A 17,498-nucleotide genomic window follows, 5' to 3' on the forward strand; every position below is an offset into this window, starting at 1 on the left:
CATAAATTCTTTTGCTATTTGGATGGGTATTCTGGATTTTTCCAAATTCCGATTCACCCTAAAGATCAGGAAAAGACAACTTTTACATGCCCTTATGGCACTTTTGCATATCGTAGAATGCCTTTTGGTTTATGTAATGCACCCGCTACCTTTCAACGTTGTATGATGAGCATTTTTTTTTATTTCATAGAGTCTATTATGGAAGTCTTTATGGATGATTTTAGCGTGTATGGTTCTTCATTTGATTCATGTTTAATTAATCTCGCTAAAATTTTGAAACGATGTGAAGAGTGAAATTTAGTTCTAAATTGGGAAAAATGTCACTTTATGGTGACAGAGCGAGTAGTTCTAGGTCACATTGTATCTGATAAGGGCATACAAGTAGACAAAGCTAAGATATCAGTGATTGAGCAATTACCTCCCCCAGTTAATGTTAAGGGAGTTAGAAGTTTCTTGGGTCATGCGGGGTTTTATCGCCGCTTTATCAAAGTTTTTTCTAAAATTGCTAAACCACTGACTCAGCTTTTGCTCAAGGATGCTCCTTTTATTTTTACTGACGAGTGTCTTGAGGCTTTCAACAGGATTAAGCAGGCTTTGATATCGACACCCATCATATGTGCTCCCAATTGGAACCTTCCTTTCGAGATCAAGTCTGATGCAAGTGACTTTGCGCTAGGAGCCGTGCTCGGACAGAGAAAGAACAAGGTTTTGCATGCTATTTATTATGCAAGCAAAACTTTGGATGAAGCCCAAGTCAACTATGCCACTACGGAAAAGAAGTTTCTTGCTGTTATTTATGCTTTAGAAAAATTTAGATCATATCTTGTTGGTTCTAAAGTCATTGTTTTTACTGACCATGCAGCATTAAAGTACTTGATAGATAAGGCGGAATCAAAGCCTAGGCTACTCCGATGGGTTCTCTTTCTCCAAGACTTCAACATCGAAATAAAAGATAAAAAGGGAGCAGAGAACGTAGTGGCAGACCACTTGTCACGTATCAGGTATGATGAGGGTAAGGATTCTCTACCTATAGATGATTCTTTCCCTGATGACAACCTTTATGCAGTTGTAGAGCAGCACCCATGGTATGCGGATTTTGCTAATTATTTAGTGGGTGGTACTCTACCTCCTGACTTGTCCTACCAATAAAAAAAGAAATTCCTTTATGATGTTAAACATTATTTTTGGGATGATCCTTTTTTGTTTCGTGAGTGTGCAGATGGATTGTTTCGCAGGTGTGTTCCCGAATGGGAAGTCCACGGTGTGCTTACTAGTTGCCACACCTCACCATATGGAGGACATCATGGCCCCACTAAAACGGTGGCCAAGATTAATGAGTCGGGATTCTATTGGCCTACAATGTTTAAGGATGCTAACATTTTTGTGCAGGCTTGTGACTCTTTCCAGAGGACTGGCAACATCTCGCGGAGGCATGAGATGCCCCAAACAGGAATTTTAGAAGTTGAAATTTTTGACGTTTGGGGTGTTGATTACATGGGACCGTTCCCTTCTTCAAAAGGGAACCGTTATATTCTTGTCGCCGTCGACTATGTATCCAAGTGGGTTGAGGCCATCGCCGCTCCTACCAATGATGCCAAGGTGGTCCACAGACTTTTCAAGAAGACCATATTTCCAAGATTTGGCGTACCTAGAGCAATAATAAGTGACGGAGGATCTCACTTTCATGAACGGAAGTTAGACACCCTCCTCAAAAAGTATGGTGTCTACCGTAGGACAGGTCTAGCCTACCACCTCCAAACTAGTGGCCAACTTGAAGTTTCTAACCGTGAGATCAAGTCCATTCTAGAGAAGGTGGTAGCAAAGTCAAGGAAAGATTGGAGCGACAAGTTGGATGACACCCTTTGGGCGTACAGAACTACATTCAAGACCCCTATAGGTACTACTCCATATAGACTCGTGTACGGTAAAGCATGTTATCTCCCGGTCGAATTGGAATATAAGGCATATTGGGCTATTAAGGAGCTCAATTTAGATGCCAAACTAGCGGGAGAAAAGAGGTTACTTCAAATTAATCAACTCGATGAGTTTAGGTTGACGGCCTATGATAGTGCTCGAGTCTTCAAAGAGAAGACGAAAAGGTGGCACGACAAGATGATCCTTCCGAGGGAATTCAAGGAGGGTGATAAAGTGTTACTATTCAACTCTCGACTTAAACTTTTCCCAGGAAAGTTAAGGTCAAGGTGGTCGGGTCCTTTTATTGTAAAAAGGGCCAATAAATTCGGTTCTGTAAAGGTTTTCGACGAACATGGTAACGAGTTTAAGGTTAATGGCCAAAGACTCAAGCTATATCATGAGGGGGCTACGATTGGTGCAGTTGAATTACTTCACCTAAGCGGTTCCGATTCACTTTGAGTTTCACTGTGGTAAGAGGGTCGTGCGGGACCTAGATAAACCAGCGCTTTGCAGGAGGCAACCCGTATTTCTTGCTTTCTAGACTAATATTTTTATTTTTATTTATTTTTACTTTTTCTTAGAGAGGTGAAGAGAGTGAATTTTACCTTTCATGAGTGTTTTGTACAGGTTTTAGATCACAAAGTACGGAGGTTCCAAGAGAAAAAGGCGAAGAAAGAGAAGCTCCAAGATTGGGTACGGGCCCGATCGGGCGAGGCTCGCCCGATCGGGCGCGAATCTAAGGTTCGGAATTGCAGTTTATTCCGCCCGCGCACCTACAGTTCAGATTTGAGGAATATTTCGCCCGATCGGGCAAGGAGTCCCAATCGGGCGCAAAATATTGATTTTGTCGGAGCTAAATTTCGCCCGATCGGGCAAGGAGTCCCGATCAGGCGCGCAAGTGAAGAAAGAAATTGAGGGAAACTTCGCCCGATCGGGCGAGGCCGCCCGATCGGGCGGATTTTTGGAGAAATCGAGTGCCAAAAAAGAAATATCGGGCGAAGCTCGCCCGATCGGGCGGGCAAATTGGCGAATTCCAAGTTCGAGTTCGCGCCCGATCGGGCGGAGGTCGCCCGATTGGGCGCGCCTTTTTTTATCCGGGGTTTAAATCCCCCTTCTCCCTTTCTCTTTTCTTTTTCTTTCTTCTTCTTTCTCCTTCACACTTTCTCTCTCTAAAACCTCCATTTTCAAACCTTCAACTCCACTTTCAATCCAAGATCTCCTCAAATTCACCAATCAAAACCTCAAAATTTTTACATATTCTTAATCCTCACACCTTCCTCTACATTTTCCACCCACTTTCTCCCACTTTCTCTCATACTTTCTTCTAACCCTTAGAGAGAGAAAGCTCCAAATACCCAATTTTCCACATTCACATGGCTTCAAAGCGTTCTAGGACACAAAGGGGTGAAAGTTCGAGACCACAACAACCAACGGTCAACCCGGAGCTTCAAGTACCGCGATGGGAGGAGGTTGTTATCACCTCGGAGGAGCAACGGGCTAAGATGATAAACCTCATCGATAGACAGGTAATCTCAACCCGCTTTGTTCATCATCCCACATTAGCTAGATTAGGTCTTGATAAATATGTGGAAAAATTGTTTAATGGCATAGGCATGAGTGGTTTCTTTCAAATGTGCCATGATACATATGATTATTTAACATTAGAATTTATCTCTAGTTTTAATGTTATTAAAATGAATGCAATAATCACTCATGTGCAATTCCGATTATTAAACAACGATGTGCGATTAAGTCTTAAAGAATTTGGAAAGTTGTTTGAATTGAAATCGGATAAACCTATCGAGCCCTCCCACGACCACATTGCCGTGGTCTACAAGAGGATCACTGGGGAGGGTTTGGCTAACCTCCAACACGCCAAAGGGACGTGGATTCAACATCCCATCCCAAAGTTTTGGCAAAGATTTGCCGACCTCACTATTTTTTGGAGGCATGAACCGGCAAATGTGAGAAGGGATGAATTAGAATTATTGGCTTCCTATGTAATCCCTAGTGCTGAAAAATTAAACATACCCCATAGGATTGCCAATCACTTTCAAAGGGCGGCCAATACGGCCGAAGCGGGTAGGTCTAGGGCACCTATTTATTTTGGGGGGTTAGTGACCCATATTTCCATAAAACACCTAGGTTGGAACCAGGATGGGCATAGGAAAGTAGCGGGATCAAACCTCATGGACCTAGCCTATTTAGGGAGCCTAAATTGGGTGCAACTCGTGGGAGGTGACACTTGGTGGATAGTCCACCGACAATCGGGTAGGAGGGACCAAGCCTTTACCTTACCTTACCCAACCCCGCCTTGACCAAATTTGAGAAGGGGAAGCCTTCTTATACATTTGAGATTAACGGTCAAGGTGAGGTTCAAGCACCTCACCCTTCACCTCAACCCCACCAATCTCCCCATGACCATTCCCCCCAACACCATTCACCACACTACCCACCACCTCCACCCTTCACCTATGGCGTACCCACTTCCTCGGTCGACTATAACGTCGACCCTAATGCCCCTTATGACTTTTCGGCTTTTAGGAGCCAATTGGACCGTATAGAGATGGGGAAAGGGAGAGTAGAGGGCATGGTGCAAAACTTAGATTCTAGGTTAAGCACCTTGGATAGCCGGGTAGGACACATAGAGAGGAACCTTGGGAGGGGTCTATACCCCATGTACGATGACTATGCACGCCAAGGAGATATCCCCCCCAAGGCATTAGTTCCCGACTGGTTCTAATACCCCCAAGGAGGGTATTCTCACCCCGGAGCATTTGGTACTTATGTGGACTACTCTTCGGTCCATGGATATGGGGGTGACGCTTCTTTTGAGGGTATGGGGGGAAATGTGAACCCTAACTACTTTGCAGATGGTTCGGGTTATGGTGGTGCTGGAACGAGCCAGGGTGGTGCCGGCTCGAGCTATGGAGGAGGGTACGGGAGGATGGATGATGATGAGGAGTAGCTTCTCCTAGCTACCCTCCCAAGTCAATGAGGGCATTGCTTGATTTGGCTTGGGGGGAGATTTCTTGTATATATGGTAACTTTCTTTCTCTCTTATCTATTTATTGCTTTCCTAGTGTAGTTTTTATTGCTTTCCCTTATGAAAAAAATACAAAAAATTTTGAAAAACAAAAAAAAAATTCAAAAATACGTTCCAATGAATTGTAATTCATGCTTCCCTGTGTCCCGTACTTAGAAAATATTGTTTTGATTCTTGGTATATGATAATTAGCTTTGTGAATTTGTTGATCATGATTTGAAGTTTAATTGTTTGGATTCCTAAACATGCGTCAATTTTGCCAACTATTTGTGAATATAGTGCTTCACTAGTTGATTTGGTTAGGAATGTGTGATAGTTCCTGGTATGTCAATGAATTTGAGTATTGGTTTGAAACTATTAGTAATGTTTGTATAGCTCAATATTATGCACATTGAGGAGGACGAAGGCATTTGTTCTCTTAGGAAGCCTTCAGACGATATTAGGTACATTTGTTCCCTTCTTGTTACCCATGTTGTTGCTTGTGCCCTTTTATTGTTTATTTAGCCACATTACAAGCCTATATGAGCCCCATTGGTTACTAGCCCCAAGCTAGTCCCAAGCTTGGCTTGGGGGAGCTATTAGTTGGTGAGGTGAGGGAGTTGTGATGTGCACATTATTTGCACAATGTGGGAATAAAAGAGGAGGGATTGTTCTTTGATTTTATGATTGGAAAATATTGATATGTTGTGTTACAAAGTTGAAATTTCCAATATGAGTTAAAAAGAAAAAAAAAAGAAGAGCAAAGAAAAAAAGTTGTTTCATATGTTCAAATGTACTATTTGAAGGTTGTTCAAGAAGAAAAAAAGGGAAAAAAAATTCAAAAGAAAAAAAAAAGAGTTCAAGTTTGAAAAAAAAAAGAAAGAAGAAAAAGAATAAGTGGTTCAAAGTTTGTTTTAATTCACTCTATTCTATATTATCATATTTTATGAGTGAATATGTAAGTGTTGGAATTGTGTCGTATATATGATTGTTTGGTGAGCTTTTGTGGAGTTGAGTTGTGATTGGAGATGATTTGGTCATCACTTGTTGTGACCTTGGGTTTTATTAGGATATGGCTCCCTTAAGCATGGCTTTACTCTCACATTTTCCCAAATTTATCCTACCCTTTACCCTAGCCTTACATTACAAGCTTTAAAGACCTTCCGACCTTTGTGCATAGAGTTGTATGAGTGTGAAAGTGTTGTTTATCAATGCAAGTTATGACTTGACATATTTCGAGTCGACTAGTAGGTTGAGCGTTCATTGTTTTAAACACACGAGAGTGTGAGATGGGAGGGCATTGTTCACAAATAAAGGGGTTGGTTGGAGAGCGATCGAGTACATCTTTTACTCGCCACATAAATGAGAGTTGAGTGTGTGAGCACTAGTCTTGAATTCTATATGCTCATGTGGTTTGCTTTACTTGACAATTGTTGGGGATGAAGGATAATTAGATGTATGAGATTGATTGACATTGAAGCATGTTCATTAGATTTATCTTGAATCGTTTGTGCTTGATTTTGTTTATTGGGATGAGGCATGTTTATATGTTCATTGATGAGCTCGCTGCTTAGGGACAAACAAAGGTTTGGCTTGGGGGAGTTTGATATGTCCAATTTATATAGTGTTTTACCCCCGTCCCATGGTCATAATTAGTAGTGTTTTTGGCTCTTTAGGGCCACTTTTATTACTAATTTGTGTTTTCTAGTGTTTTCGTAGTTTTAGTTGTGTTTTACAGGAAATTGCACTTTTGGAGCATTTTTCCGGTTTTTCATGGATCAACTACGGAAGCTAGAAGGACACGACCACTCTTGAAGCCCAGGATCGGTGAGAGCCGGTGATTAAGGGCTTGGTATGAGATACCAGGGCTATTGGATCGATTAATCAAGACCCGATGAGGAAATCCAGATTGCGCCGAGGAATTGAGCCCAATCGAAATCCAAGCCTCGAAGAAGAAGACCGGGCCCGATCGGGCAAGCATACGCCCGATCGGGCGGATGCGCGCAGAAGAACCCTCAAGGAAGAGGCGCGCCCGATCGGGTGAGCGTAAGCTTGATCGGGCGCGGCATACAAGCATGGGCGTTGTAAAAAGGCGGGCCCGATCGGGCGGCCCTTCGCCCGATCAGGAGTGTGTTTTTCTTAGAGCTAATTAGATTTGTTTTAATTTTTGTTTTGAGGAATGTTTAAGTACGAATTATGTACGTAAATTCTAATTACCTTCTCTTTTAGATTTTCTCTCTCTACTTAGGATATTTTCTCTCTCTTAAATTCTCTCTCAACTTTTGTTCTTAATTACTTTCATTAATCCAGATTTCTTTTGGTAACAATTTCTTCTCTTTTAATTTCAGTTTTTTTATTTACTTCTTTGATTATGTTTTGCTTTATTTATTTGATTAGTTTAGTTATGATGATGCTTGAGTAGTTTTATTTCTAGAGTTTATGGGGATCTAATAAATAATATGAAGGGGTAATTTTGTGATTGTTGATTATCAATGCTTGATTAATTTTCTATTGATTGATTTAATGCTATGCAATTAGGTTTGGCAAGATTTAATTGTATGAGTTTAGTAATATTAATTCGAGATTCGACAGATGAGAATTGATGTTTAGGCTTAGTTTCAATAGGCGGATTAATTTATAAATGGTTAAGTCGAGATTCGACAGATGAGATTTAATACCGGTAAATTAACTCTGTGATTATAATACGTAGCGAAAGCCCTTTATAATCTGATTAATCAATGCTTGATGATTGCTTGTTATGTTTTACCCTGAAATATTATTTATTAGTGAACCTATGCCCTAGGTCTTTTAATATTTAATTTCTCCCTACTTTATTTCCCTCGACCTTATTCTTCGTAGTATAGAATTTATTTACAACAATATTGGTTACTTTGATAATTTAGATTATAATAATTAATTAGGAGTAGAAAGACTTGTTTCCCTGTGTAGTTCGACCCTACTTCCCTATCTACTTTAGTTAGAGGACTTAGGTAATTACTTTTGATTAGGGGATACGACTTTACCCTGTCAGTTTATCAAAGTGTATGTGTAACCTCGGCTTCCTCAAACACATGTGAGGCTAAGAATTAAAAAGGGTGAATAAATTAAAATCTAAGAGTGTGTGAATAAGTATAATGATTGTGAGGGTAAATGGAAAAAGAGCCAAAGATGGTAAAGGGGCAATCAAGCCAAGAAAAAAAAAAAGTAAAGTGAGTATGGAAGAAAGAAAAATCAAAATAAAATGAGATGAAAAGAACGGATGGAGCATAATTTGCTTTGGCGTAATATATATTGAGAGTCACATATAATAGGATATAGGATTGGGAGTCATTACGTGGTGTATGGTGCATTCGATATATGATTGTCTAGTTTCAATTTTGAAATCTATCTATACTAATCTATTAAAAGGCGTTACTAAGAACATCTCTGTGCCATGTAGACCACGTCACGTCACCTACTCCATCTCTCATTATGCCACATCATCACTACTCAATCAACTAGAATGTTGCTTCATATAAAAAAACGATGATAAAGGGATTCGAACACCCAACCTTTTATAAGAAAGATAGTTACTTAACTATCTAAGCCAATCATAAGCTATATTATAAACATGAAAATAAATCACTAGTAGAAAAAACGCATTAGGCAGCGGTTCAAACCCGGTCTAAGGCACCGGTTTGAACCGCTGCCTATTTGAGGGGTGCCAAAAACCTACTTTTTGGCACCGGTTCAAAGCCGGTGCCATAGGGTTTAATAGGCACCGGTTAACCTGTGCCATAGGGTTTAATAGGCACCGGTTAACCGGTGCCAAAATAGCCCACTGAAAATTATTTGAAAGTCTTTGGCACCGGTTAACCGGTGCCAAAAAGCCCCAAAATATATATATATATATATATATTTTTTTTTGTTTGTCATTTTTCACTTAAAAATAAAAGTGACTAAAATAAATGAGAACAACAACATATTAATCAAATATCATTGAATATAACCGAAAATTTACAGTATATAATTAAGAAAAAAATTACAATATACGAATTATAAAATTAAACAATTACCACATATTAATAAATAAAAAAGAGCTACAATATAACCAAAAAAAAAATATTACAACATCACAATAAAAAAAATCCCCAAACATCACAATTCTTGATTCTTGATTCTTCGATTATTGCACGGGCTTGCAAAGCAAATAGTATACCTGCGAAAAAAACCGAAAAACTTATAATTGAAAATTTAAAACCCAGAAAATCGAAAATTTAAAACCTAGAAAATCGAAAAAATGAAAATCGAAAATTAAAAAAAAAAAACGAAAAAATTATAATTGAAAATTTAAAACCCAGAAAATCGAAAATTTAAAACCCAGAAAATCGAAAAAATGAAAATCGAAAATTAGTTGAAAATCCAGAAAATGAAGAAAAAATTAAATTAAAACCCAGAAAATCGAAAAAAATTAAAATTGAAAAAAATTAAAACCCAGAAAATTAAAAAAAAAATAAAATTGAAAATTAGTTTAAAACCCAGAAAATTTAAAAAAAAAACCGAAAAAATTAAAATCGAAAACTTAAAACCCAGAAAATCGAAAAAATGAAAATCGAAAATGAGTCGAAAATCCAGAAAATGAAGAAAAAATTAAATCAAAGCCCAGAAAATCGAAAAAGATTGAAACCCAGAAAATTAAAAAAAAATGAAATCGAAAATTAGTAAAAAACCCAGAAAATTATAAAAAAAAAAAAAAAACGAAAAAATACCCAGAAATCGAAAAACAAATAATAATCGAAAAATGAATCAAAATCGAAAAACATTAATCATACCCAGAAATGAAATCAAAAAACAAATACCAAGAATTCGAACAAAAATATAATATATCAAAATCGAAAAAAAAAACCTTTTAAATTTGAATAAGGAGATGAGGGAGGAGGAAACCAAGGAGAAGGAGATGAGGGAAGATAAATAGAAGGAGGAGAAGGAGATCGAGAAAGAGGAGGAGAAGGAGATCGAGAAAGAGGATGAGAGGAGGAGAGAGAAGAGGATGAGAGGAGGAGAGAGAAAGAGAAACGACTGAGTGGAGTGAAAATGTTAGGGTTGGGGGGGTTTTAATGGGCCGTTTTTTTTTTTTTTTTTTTTTAATTTTTTAATGGATCCGGTTCAAAAGGCACCGGTTCAAACCGGTGGCCTTTATGTCTTTGGCACCGGTTTGCTTTGAACCGGTGCCTTTTCCCTTAGTTTAAAAACCCGCCCAATTTTGGGCCGATTTTTGGCACCGGTTTGGCCTGAACCGGTGCCATATGGGAGGTGCCTAATGCTATTTTTCTACTAGTGAATGTATCTAATTGATAATCACAAGGTCTAATTAAAGTAGCAACCAGTGCAACGCCCGGACTACACACTAGTTTTTAAGTTTAAAATCAGTAATGCATATACACACTGTGTTCATTTTGAAAATTGACTATAGAAATTAAAATTACTTTTTCTTGTTTCTACAATTTTGTTTTAATATTTGGATAAATTGATAATTTTAAATTTAAAAAATGCCTTTAAATTAGGTATAAATAAGAATGATGGTGGTGTTGAGTGTAAATCGTTTCTCCCGTAATAATAATAATAAAAAAATAGATAAAGTTAGAAAGATGAAATTATTAACAAAAATTGGAATAAAAAGATGTTAATTTAAGGGTGAAGTTTTGTATGTAGGTTAATTAGTAATTGGAGTAGGTGATGCTCTATTTTGTCGTATGTATATTGAGATTCTTTTGAAAAATCCTCGAATTTGAGTAGAATTTTAGGCTCGAAGTCCAAGCTCAGCCTGCGCAGCATAATTTTTATTTATCTTTTGTTTTGGGTGCGTAAAATACACTTCCTTTATGTTTAAATAACATATGCATTTTTCAAAAAAAAAAAAAAACATTTGCAACACAACTTTTTACCATGTTTTTTTTACAAGATTACCATGTTATTTAAGGAAATAATTAGAAAGATAAATGCACGAGAGGTATAAACCTAATGACATAACAAATTTTCGGTAGTAAAATTATTTCAATCAATATCTTCATTTACCTAATTTTATATTTCTAAACGCGAATGTCAAAAAAATTTAGGTTTAGTTTTTCACGAAAATTCTATTCAAGAAAACTACAATTGTTTAGTTTTCTTTTGTTTGTTTCCTTACAAAGGGTCGTTTGGTTGGGGTTAATCATCAAAGGGAATATGAATCAACTGCCCCCATTTCCTTTGTTGTTGTTTGTTAGACCATATTTCCCATTCCCTTTACCTTCTTCATCCCCCAAAATCCCTCTAAGTTCATTCCCCACCCCCTAGACTTTCCCATTACCATTCCTTGGCCACCACTACACCACCATACCACCACCCTTCTACCTACCCAAATCACCGGAAACCCGCACCACCACACCACGTCCAGCCACCCCTCTCCGCGCCTCTCTTCCCCTTCCCCTCACTGTGCCTCCCATCCCCTTCCCCTCGCAGCTCTTCCCATCCCCGTAAAAACCATAATCCCTCAATGTAAACGGCTGGCCAACCCTCCCCCACCCTCGAAACCCGAGGGTGGGGGAGGGTCGGACGACGGATTTTTCAGGGAGTGAAGGATGTTTTTCTGGGGGAGGGATGTTTCTAGGGTTTTCGGGGCTGATTTTCGAGGAAGGGAGAGCTCCGCGGGGGCCGGCAAAGGGCGGAGAAGGTGCGGCGAAGCTGTGCCCGGTGGTTTGGTGGTCGGATGGTGGCTAGAATAGGTGAAAAGTGAAAGAATTAGGTGGTTGTGTGGTGGTGGGCTGATGGGATGGTTTCCCTTTGATTTTAAAACAAACAACATAGAGAATATTAGGTATTTTCATTCCATAATCTTCCATTCCCTTTGTTTATTCCATTTCGTTTACCCCGGGTGAACCAAACGACCCCTGTTACAAAACAAAAAAAAAAAAAAAAAAAAAAAAAGGAGTGAAAATGTGAGAATGGATGAGTGAAGTAAAAAGGAGGTGAGGACGATGGAGAAAAATGTAGCTCCTCTTGTTTTATAAAATAAAATTAGCATAGTACCTGTGCTTGATAGTTCAAATATTAAATCTAATAAAATGGAAATTAAAGTTACTTTAATGCATAATAGTGATATTTTTTACATTATAAAGAAAACACTTGTAATGTTTTACCACTGGAAAATTTTTTTTTCTATCTATTCACAAACCAAATAAAGGATTATTGGAATAAATAGGAAAATGACTTTGATCCTACCCAAACATGACCCAAAAACTCTATTATTATTACCCTTACCGATTTCAAAGATTTAGGGATCAATTCACATCACTTGCCCTTGTCCCCGGTAGAATTTGTTATATATACCCGGTGTACCGTACACCCGAGGTCATTTGCTCATTTAATGAGCAAATAATATTTTTACTCATTTGTTGATTGAATGAGAAAATGACCTTGGGTGTACAAAATAGGCTCTCGGCCCACCCCGGTCATGATCAGCCAAGGCCTGAGCCCTGAGCCCTGAGGTCTTCAACTAGGGATGTCAATGGGGCGGGGCGGATGTTGGCATTCCCATCCCCATCCCCACCTAACATTTTCATCCCCATCCCCGCAGCGGGTCTAAAATTCGTACCCATCCCCGTCCTGACGGATACAATTCCAAAACCATCCCCGCCCCACCCTCCACTTGGATATCCACCCCCATCTAATCCCCGCCAAAGAATCGCCTAATCCCCACCCAAGACCCACCTAACCTCCACCCTTTCAAATACACAATCCTACATAATTAATATAGATTACAATAAAAAAAATCATTCTAAATATTACACATTTTTTTGTTTATAATATAAGTGTGTTACAAAGTATTATAATTAATATTTATTTTACATAAATATTTTATAAAATAGTATAAAAGTATAGAATTTTGTTTTAAAAGATATATAGATGTGAGTATAAGGTGAGGATGGAGCAGATACGAAGTGGGGCGGATGGGGCGGGTACAACCTTAAATCTACCCCCGCCCCATCAACCCATGACGGGTATGATTTTCATCCCCATCCCCGCCCCACCACTTGCTAAACCGAGACCCATGGGGCGGGAATCCTACTTGACCCGCCCCATTGACATCCATATCTACAACGTCTACTGGGAAAAAATACTCTATGAAGTAGAAAAATTGTATATACGAAGTAATTATTAAATTATATACTCGTATAAAAATTAATACGGAATATCAGGCTAATTCTCCCTTACTGCTATTTCTCTCTTTCTCTTCAAGGGTTTAACAAATTGACAGTCCTCTCAAAGCAGCAACCTTCCATTCTTCAACCAGCTTGCTTTCTCCTTCTTATTGTATTTCGTTCAAGATCTGTTCTTACCTTTGCATTCAATATGAAGATGGTTACAGGAGCCTTCAATAGCAACATGAAGGTAATCTAATCTCTGCTATTCCCTCTGATTTTTACTTTTACTTATCATTTGCTTCAATTTGTAAATTATTAATTCCAATTCTGGGATTTTTGGGGTACCCTTTGTGACTTCTGGGTTTAAGTACCCATGTTGTTTTTTGGTACTTGAAAGTTGAAACGACCCACTATTGAATGCGCGCAATGTGTTTGTGAAAATGCCCAAAAGAACTGTGGTGTAATTAGATGTATCATTGCTTTGGTTGATGATTGTTAGTTGTACTTCTTGAACTATGGAAAAGTGGGTAAGGCTTAGAAATTCATGTGTTTTGGTAAATTAGGTAGCTTTTTGAATTGATTTGGGAATGGCTTTTGTTGAATTTCTTGGTGATTAGCGAATGAGGATATGGAGAAATCTAATCGGTTGTCGAAACATAATGTTGATCATTGATGCGAAATTTGTGTCGATTGAGGAGTCATTTGTAGGCTTTGCGATTAAACTTCAGCATCCAGAGTCAGGGCTTGTTTTCATTCAAAGTACTGTCATGCTGATAGGAATCTTTCGAAACCATAGTTTAGTAGGCATATCTTCTCTTGAAATTTGGTAGTGGATGCTGTGTTTAGCTATGTGTCTTGCTTGATTGTGTTTAAGAATTTGTGATCATTCAGTAATGGGCTGATTGCATTTGCAATGTTTTGAAGAGATAAGTTGTATTTATAGCCTTCATCGAGAAAATTCCCAGTTGTATCTGGTTATATTTGGATGTTCAAGTCTTGTGGTTATGCAAAGTCTGGGCTTATTTTAATTCAAAGTACTTTCATACTTTATCCATACACAGAATATTTTAGACTAGAGTTTGATAGGCATATTTTGTTCCTGGAATTTCTTAGCTGAAGTTGTGTTTGGCTATCTTGTTTGAGCGTGTTTAAAAAGTCCTTGCTTGTTCACTATTAGACTGATTTGCATTTCCAATTTATTGAAGGGATTGTCTTCATCGAGACAGTTCCCTGTTGTTTCTGATTTACTGTGCAGATTCGAGTAGTATAGTCAACTTAATTGCATTTGCTGACATACCATGCTTTTTCTTTTTGCAGAGAGCCCTTGCTGGCTTGAAGCGTATTGATTTGGATGGTTTGCGTTGGAGGGTATTTGATGCCAAAGGCCAGGTGACGATCTATTTTATCCTCCTCCACCCCCCCCCCCCCTCCCCAATGCTGTACCCTCTGCATATCTACAGAAAATGAATTTGCCTCATATGGATAATTGTAAAATTGTGCATTATTTTCATTCTTTCTTGTTGCATGAATTTGATCATCTATATTAGTAATCTATAGTGGAAAGTAATTCTAAGGTTATTGAGTTTTATGTGACGAAGTATGAGGGTGTTACTTATGTACTATTTTTATATTGATTTCTATTGAATGTGCACTTTGTCGAGGTTAGCTTGGCAATCTTATATACTCCCTCAGCCCACAATTATCTGCAACATTTGCCAAAAATAGGTGCTCTCTATTATGTGCAACAATTTTTTATCTTTCCTCTTTCAGTAAATTTTAAAGTGTAAAAAAACCCATATTACCAAACTTAAACATATGGGACCACTTTTTCTCTCCTATTTCCCACTCACTTTAACCCACTAACAATATTAAACATATGGAACCACTTTCTCTCTCCTATTTCCCTCCTTTTTACAACTTAATTAAACCCACCTAAACTTAATTAAACTACACTAAAAGTTTTGTCTAGGAGTCCGCAAAAAGGATGTTTGGTGCAGATAATCGTGGGCGGAGGGAGTATTTAGGTGAAAGTTATGTTTGTTGTTTGATCCTTATTTATAAACATACTAGTATCAGTTTCAGTATCTTTGAAATAAAATATATTTAATAGTCATTCTTCAAACAAATAGAAAGTATGGGTAAGATCTATAATTTGAGTCGGGCCCTTGAAAACAATAGATGATTAATCAATTGATCTGCTTAGTTTTCCTCTATTGTATCTATCTTGCTTAACCATCTTCAGGCTCCCTTACTCCAATTTTGAAGGAAGCTCAGATCTACTATCTTTTAATACTCCACGTTGGCTTACATTATTGTTTTAGCTCAGTGCTGTCCTGTATTATGAATTTGTGTTGGTTTTTCTGTAACTATTCTGTTGCTTTTGCTTAGGTGCTTGGGAGGTTAGCATCTCAAATTTCTACTGTGATCCAAGGGAAAGATAAACCTACATATGCTCCTAATCGTGATGATGGAGATATGTGCATTGTCCTCAATGCTAAAGACATCTGCGTTACAGGGAGGAAACTTACTGATAAATATTATCGATGGCACACTGGGTAAGCTCCTTGGACAACTTGGGTATGAATATGATGGATACTATGTGTAAGACTAACATTAGAAAGGGCAATTTGGGAAGTCTAGTACTTTTAGGTTAGTAGTCCTTGACCTTAGTATAAATAGAGATAGTATATTATGAGGAAAAATGTTGAGAGTAGTAACCTCAAGTTACTAGGAGAGTGATAACCTAAAGTTATCAAGAGAGTAATAGCCTTAAGCTATTAATCTATCACTTCTGTACCCAAATTTCTGCCATTATTAATCAAAGTCTCAAGCTTTTATCTCTTAATTAGTCTTTAAATCAGAAAATACTAAGTCAGAAGTTCAGTCTATTACACTGCTGGGTGGTGAATTCTTTCCAGAAGTGTTACTTGCTTAACGTAGAAAGTTTCGTAGATGGCAATGACTTTGTCTGATGCTTTGTCTTACAAGTTTAGTAGATTACTTTGTAATAGTGATCGTACAGATATAGTTTCAAAGTTCAAACTATTCTTTTGGGGGGGGGGGGGGGGGTGGAGGGGTGTGTTCCTATGGAGGTTGTATAGGATGCAGGAAGGGAAAATGAAGATGGGTTTTAGATGTTTGCTAAACTGGTCTGCAAAGTGGGGAATTTGAGATCAGAGTTTGTCTGATTTTATGCTGTATTGATGTACTTGCGTTTTTTTTAAAAAAAAAACCTTTTATGCTTATGCTTGTCTATATTGGTTGTATAGGCATGTGGGTCACCTCAAGGAAAGAAGTTTGAAGGATCAGATGTCCAAGGATCCTACTGAAGTTATTCGTAAAGCTGTCCTGCGCATGCTTCCTAGAAATAAATTACGTGATGTAAGTATTACTTCTTGAGCCTAAACACTTATTTTATGAAGTCCATAGGGAGATCTTATGTTACAGTTGTTTATTTTCTCATCTTTTAACACTTTCCCTTTTAGTTTTGTATGTTCTATTGTTTACCTTCTTATTGCTTCGTATTTGTCTTGTATTCTATCCGTACTAGTTATATTCTGTGACATGATGTCTATTTTGTACGGTACAACTAATATCAACCATTTTGCTGATCTGTGAAGGAATCAATTAAAAAAACCTGCTTACTTTTGACTCTAATGGATGCAGGATAGAGACCGTAAACTTAGGATATTTACTGGCGATGAACACCCATTTGCTGATAAACCCCTTGAGCCATACATTATGCCTCCTAGACAAGTGCGAGAAATGAGGCCCCGTGCTAGAAGAGCTTTGATTCGTGCCCAAAAGAAGACAGAGCAACAAGGTGTTAACACAATGAGCAAAAATGGAAAGAAGGAAGAAGAAAAGGCAGAAGTGAGTGCGTGATTCTGAGGCATGTTATTTATTAATTAATAGACTGATGTATATTTGAATGCCACAATCATGGGTTTCACTCGTGAAAGGAGGGATAATAACCGCTCTGTGGTTTGTGTGGCATTAGAAGAAATTTTGCTTTGTTTTTGGTTCTCATTTCTACTTGTATTGATTGCTATGTACTATTTTCTAAAAATGATGCCCCAAATCAAAGACTTGTATTAGCTGGTCAACAATGGTAATAACAGGTCCCATTGATGTTCATTATGTGGACTAATATTTTGCCTGATTGATGATTTCTACCCGTTCAATGTTTCAAGTTTAACTGCTTCCTTTTCTGCTAAGGTTTTACAGAGGGTCCTGCAAATTCGGACATTTAAGGATTCCTCGCACTGTATTATATACTGATTGCAACATGCACCAACTAATATGTATTCTACAGACATTTACCTGCTAATTTTACATTGTAAACTATCATAAAAATTGATTTTGCAAAGGCACCAACTACCAACATCTCACAACCT

At 38.0% G+C, this 17,498-nt stretch overlaps 1 protein-coding gene across 1 annotated transcript; it reads left to right on the forward strand.

The window, feature by feature from the left end:
• The first annotated feature begins 13,154 nt into the window (after nt 1-13,154).
• LOC145626833 (uncharacterized) lies at nt 13,155-17,263 on the forward strand. The gene is made up of 5 exons (XM_081679298.1): nt 13,155-13,348; nt 14,419-14,490; nt 15,490-15,656; nt 16,371-16,482; nt 16,768-17,263. Exons 1-5 carry the CDS (start codon nt 13,310-13,312, stop codon nt 16,984-16,986), a joined length of 609 nt encoding a protein of 202 aa, XP_081535424.1. The 5' UTR covers nt 13,155-13,309; the 3' UTR covers nt 16,987-17,263.
• The last annotated feature ends 235 nt before the right edge of the window (nt 17,264-17,498 follow it).

Source organism: Chenopodium album, chromosome 4 (assembly GCF_948465745.1).
Source record: "Chenopodium album chromosome 4, dcCheAlbu1.1, whole genome shotgun sequence".
NCBI lineage: Eukaryota > Viridiplantae > Streptophyta > Magnoliopsida > Caryophyllales > Amaranthaceae > Chenopodium > Chenopodium album.

Bases quoted from the DNA above. Each gene is read 5' to 3' on its own strand.
- LOC145626833 (XM_081679298.1), top strand. From the start codon at position 13,310: ATGAAGATGGTTACAGGAGCCTTCAATAGCAACATGAAG. The intron at 14,491-15,489 runs GTGACGATCTAT...GCTTTTGCTTAG, and splicing joins TATTTGATGCCAAAGGCCAG to GTGCTTGGGAGGTTAGCATC. The intron at 15,657-16,370 runs GTAAGCTCCTTG...TTGGTTGTATAG, and splicing joins TATTATCGATGGCACACTGG to GCATGTGGGTCACCTCAAGG.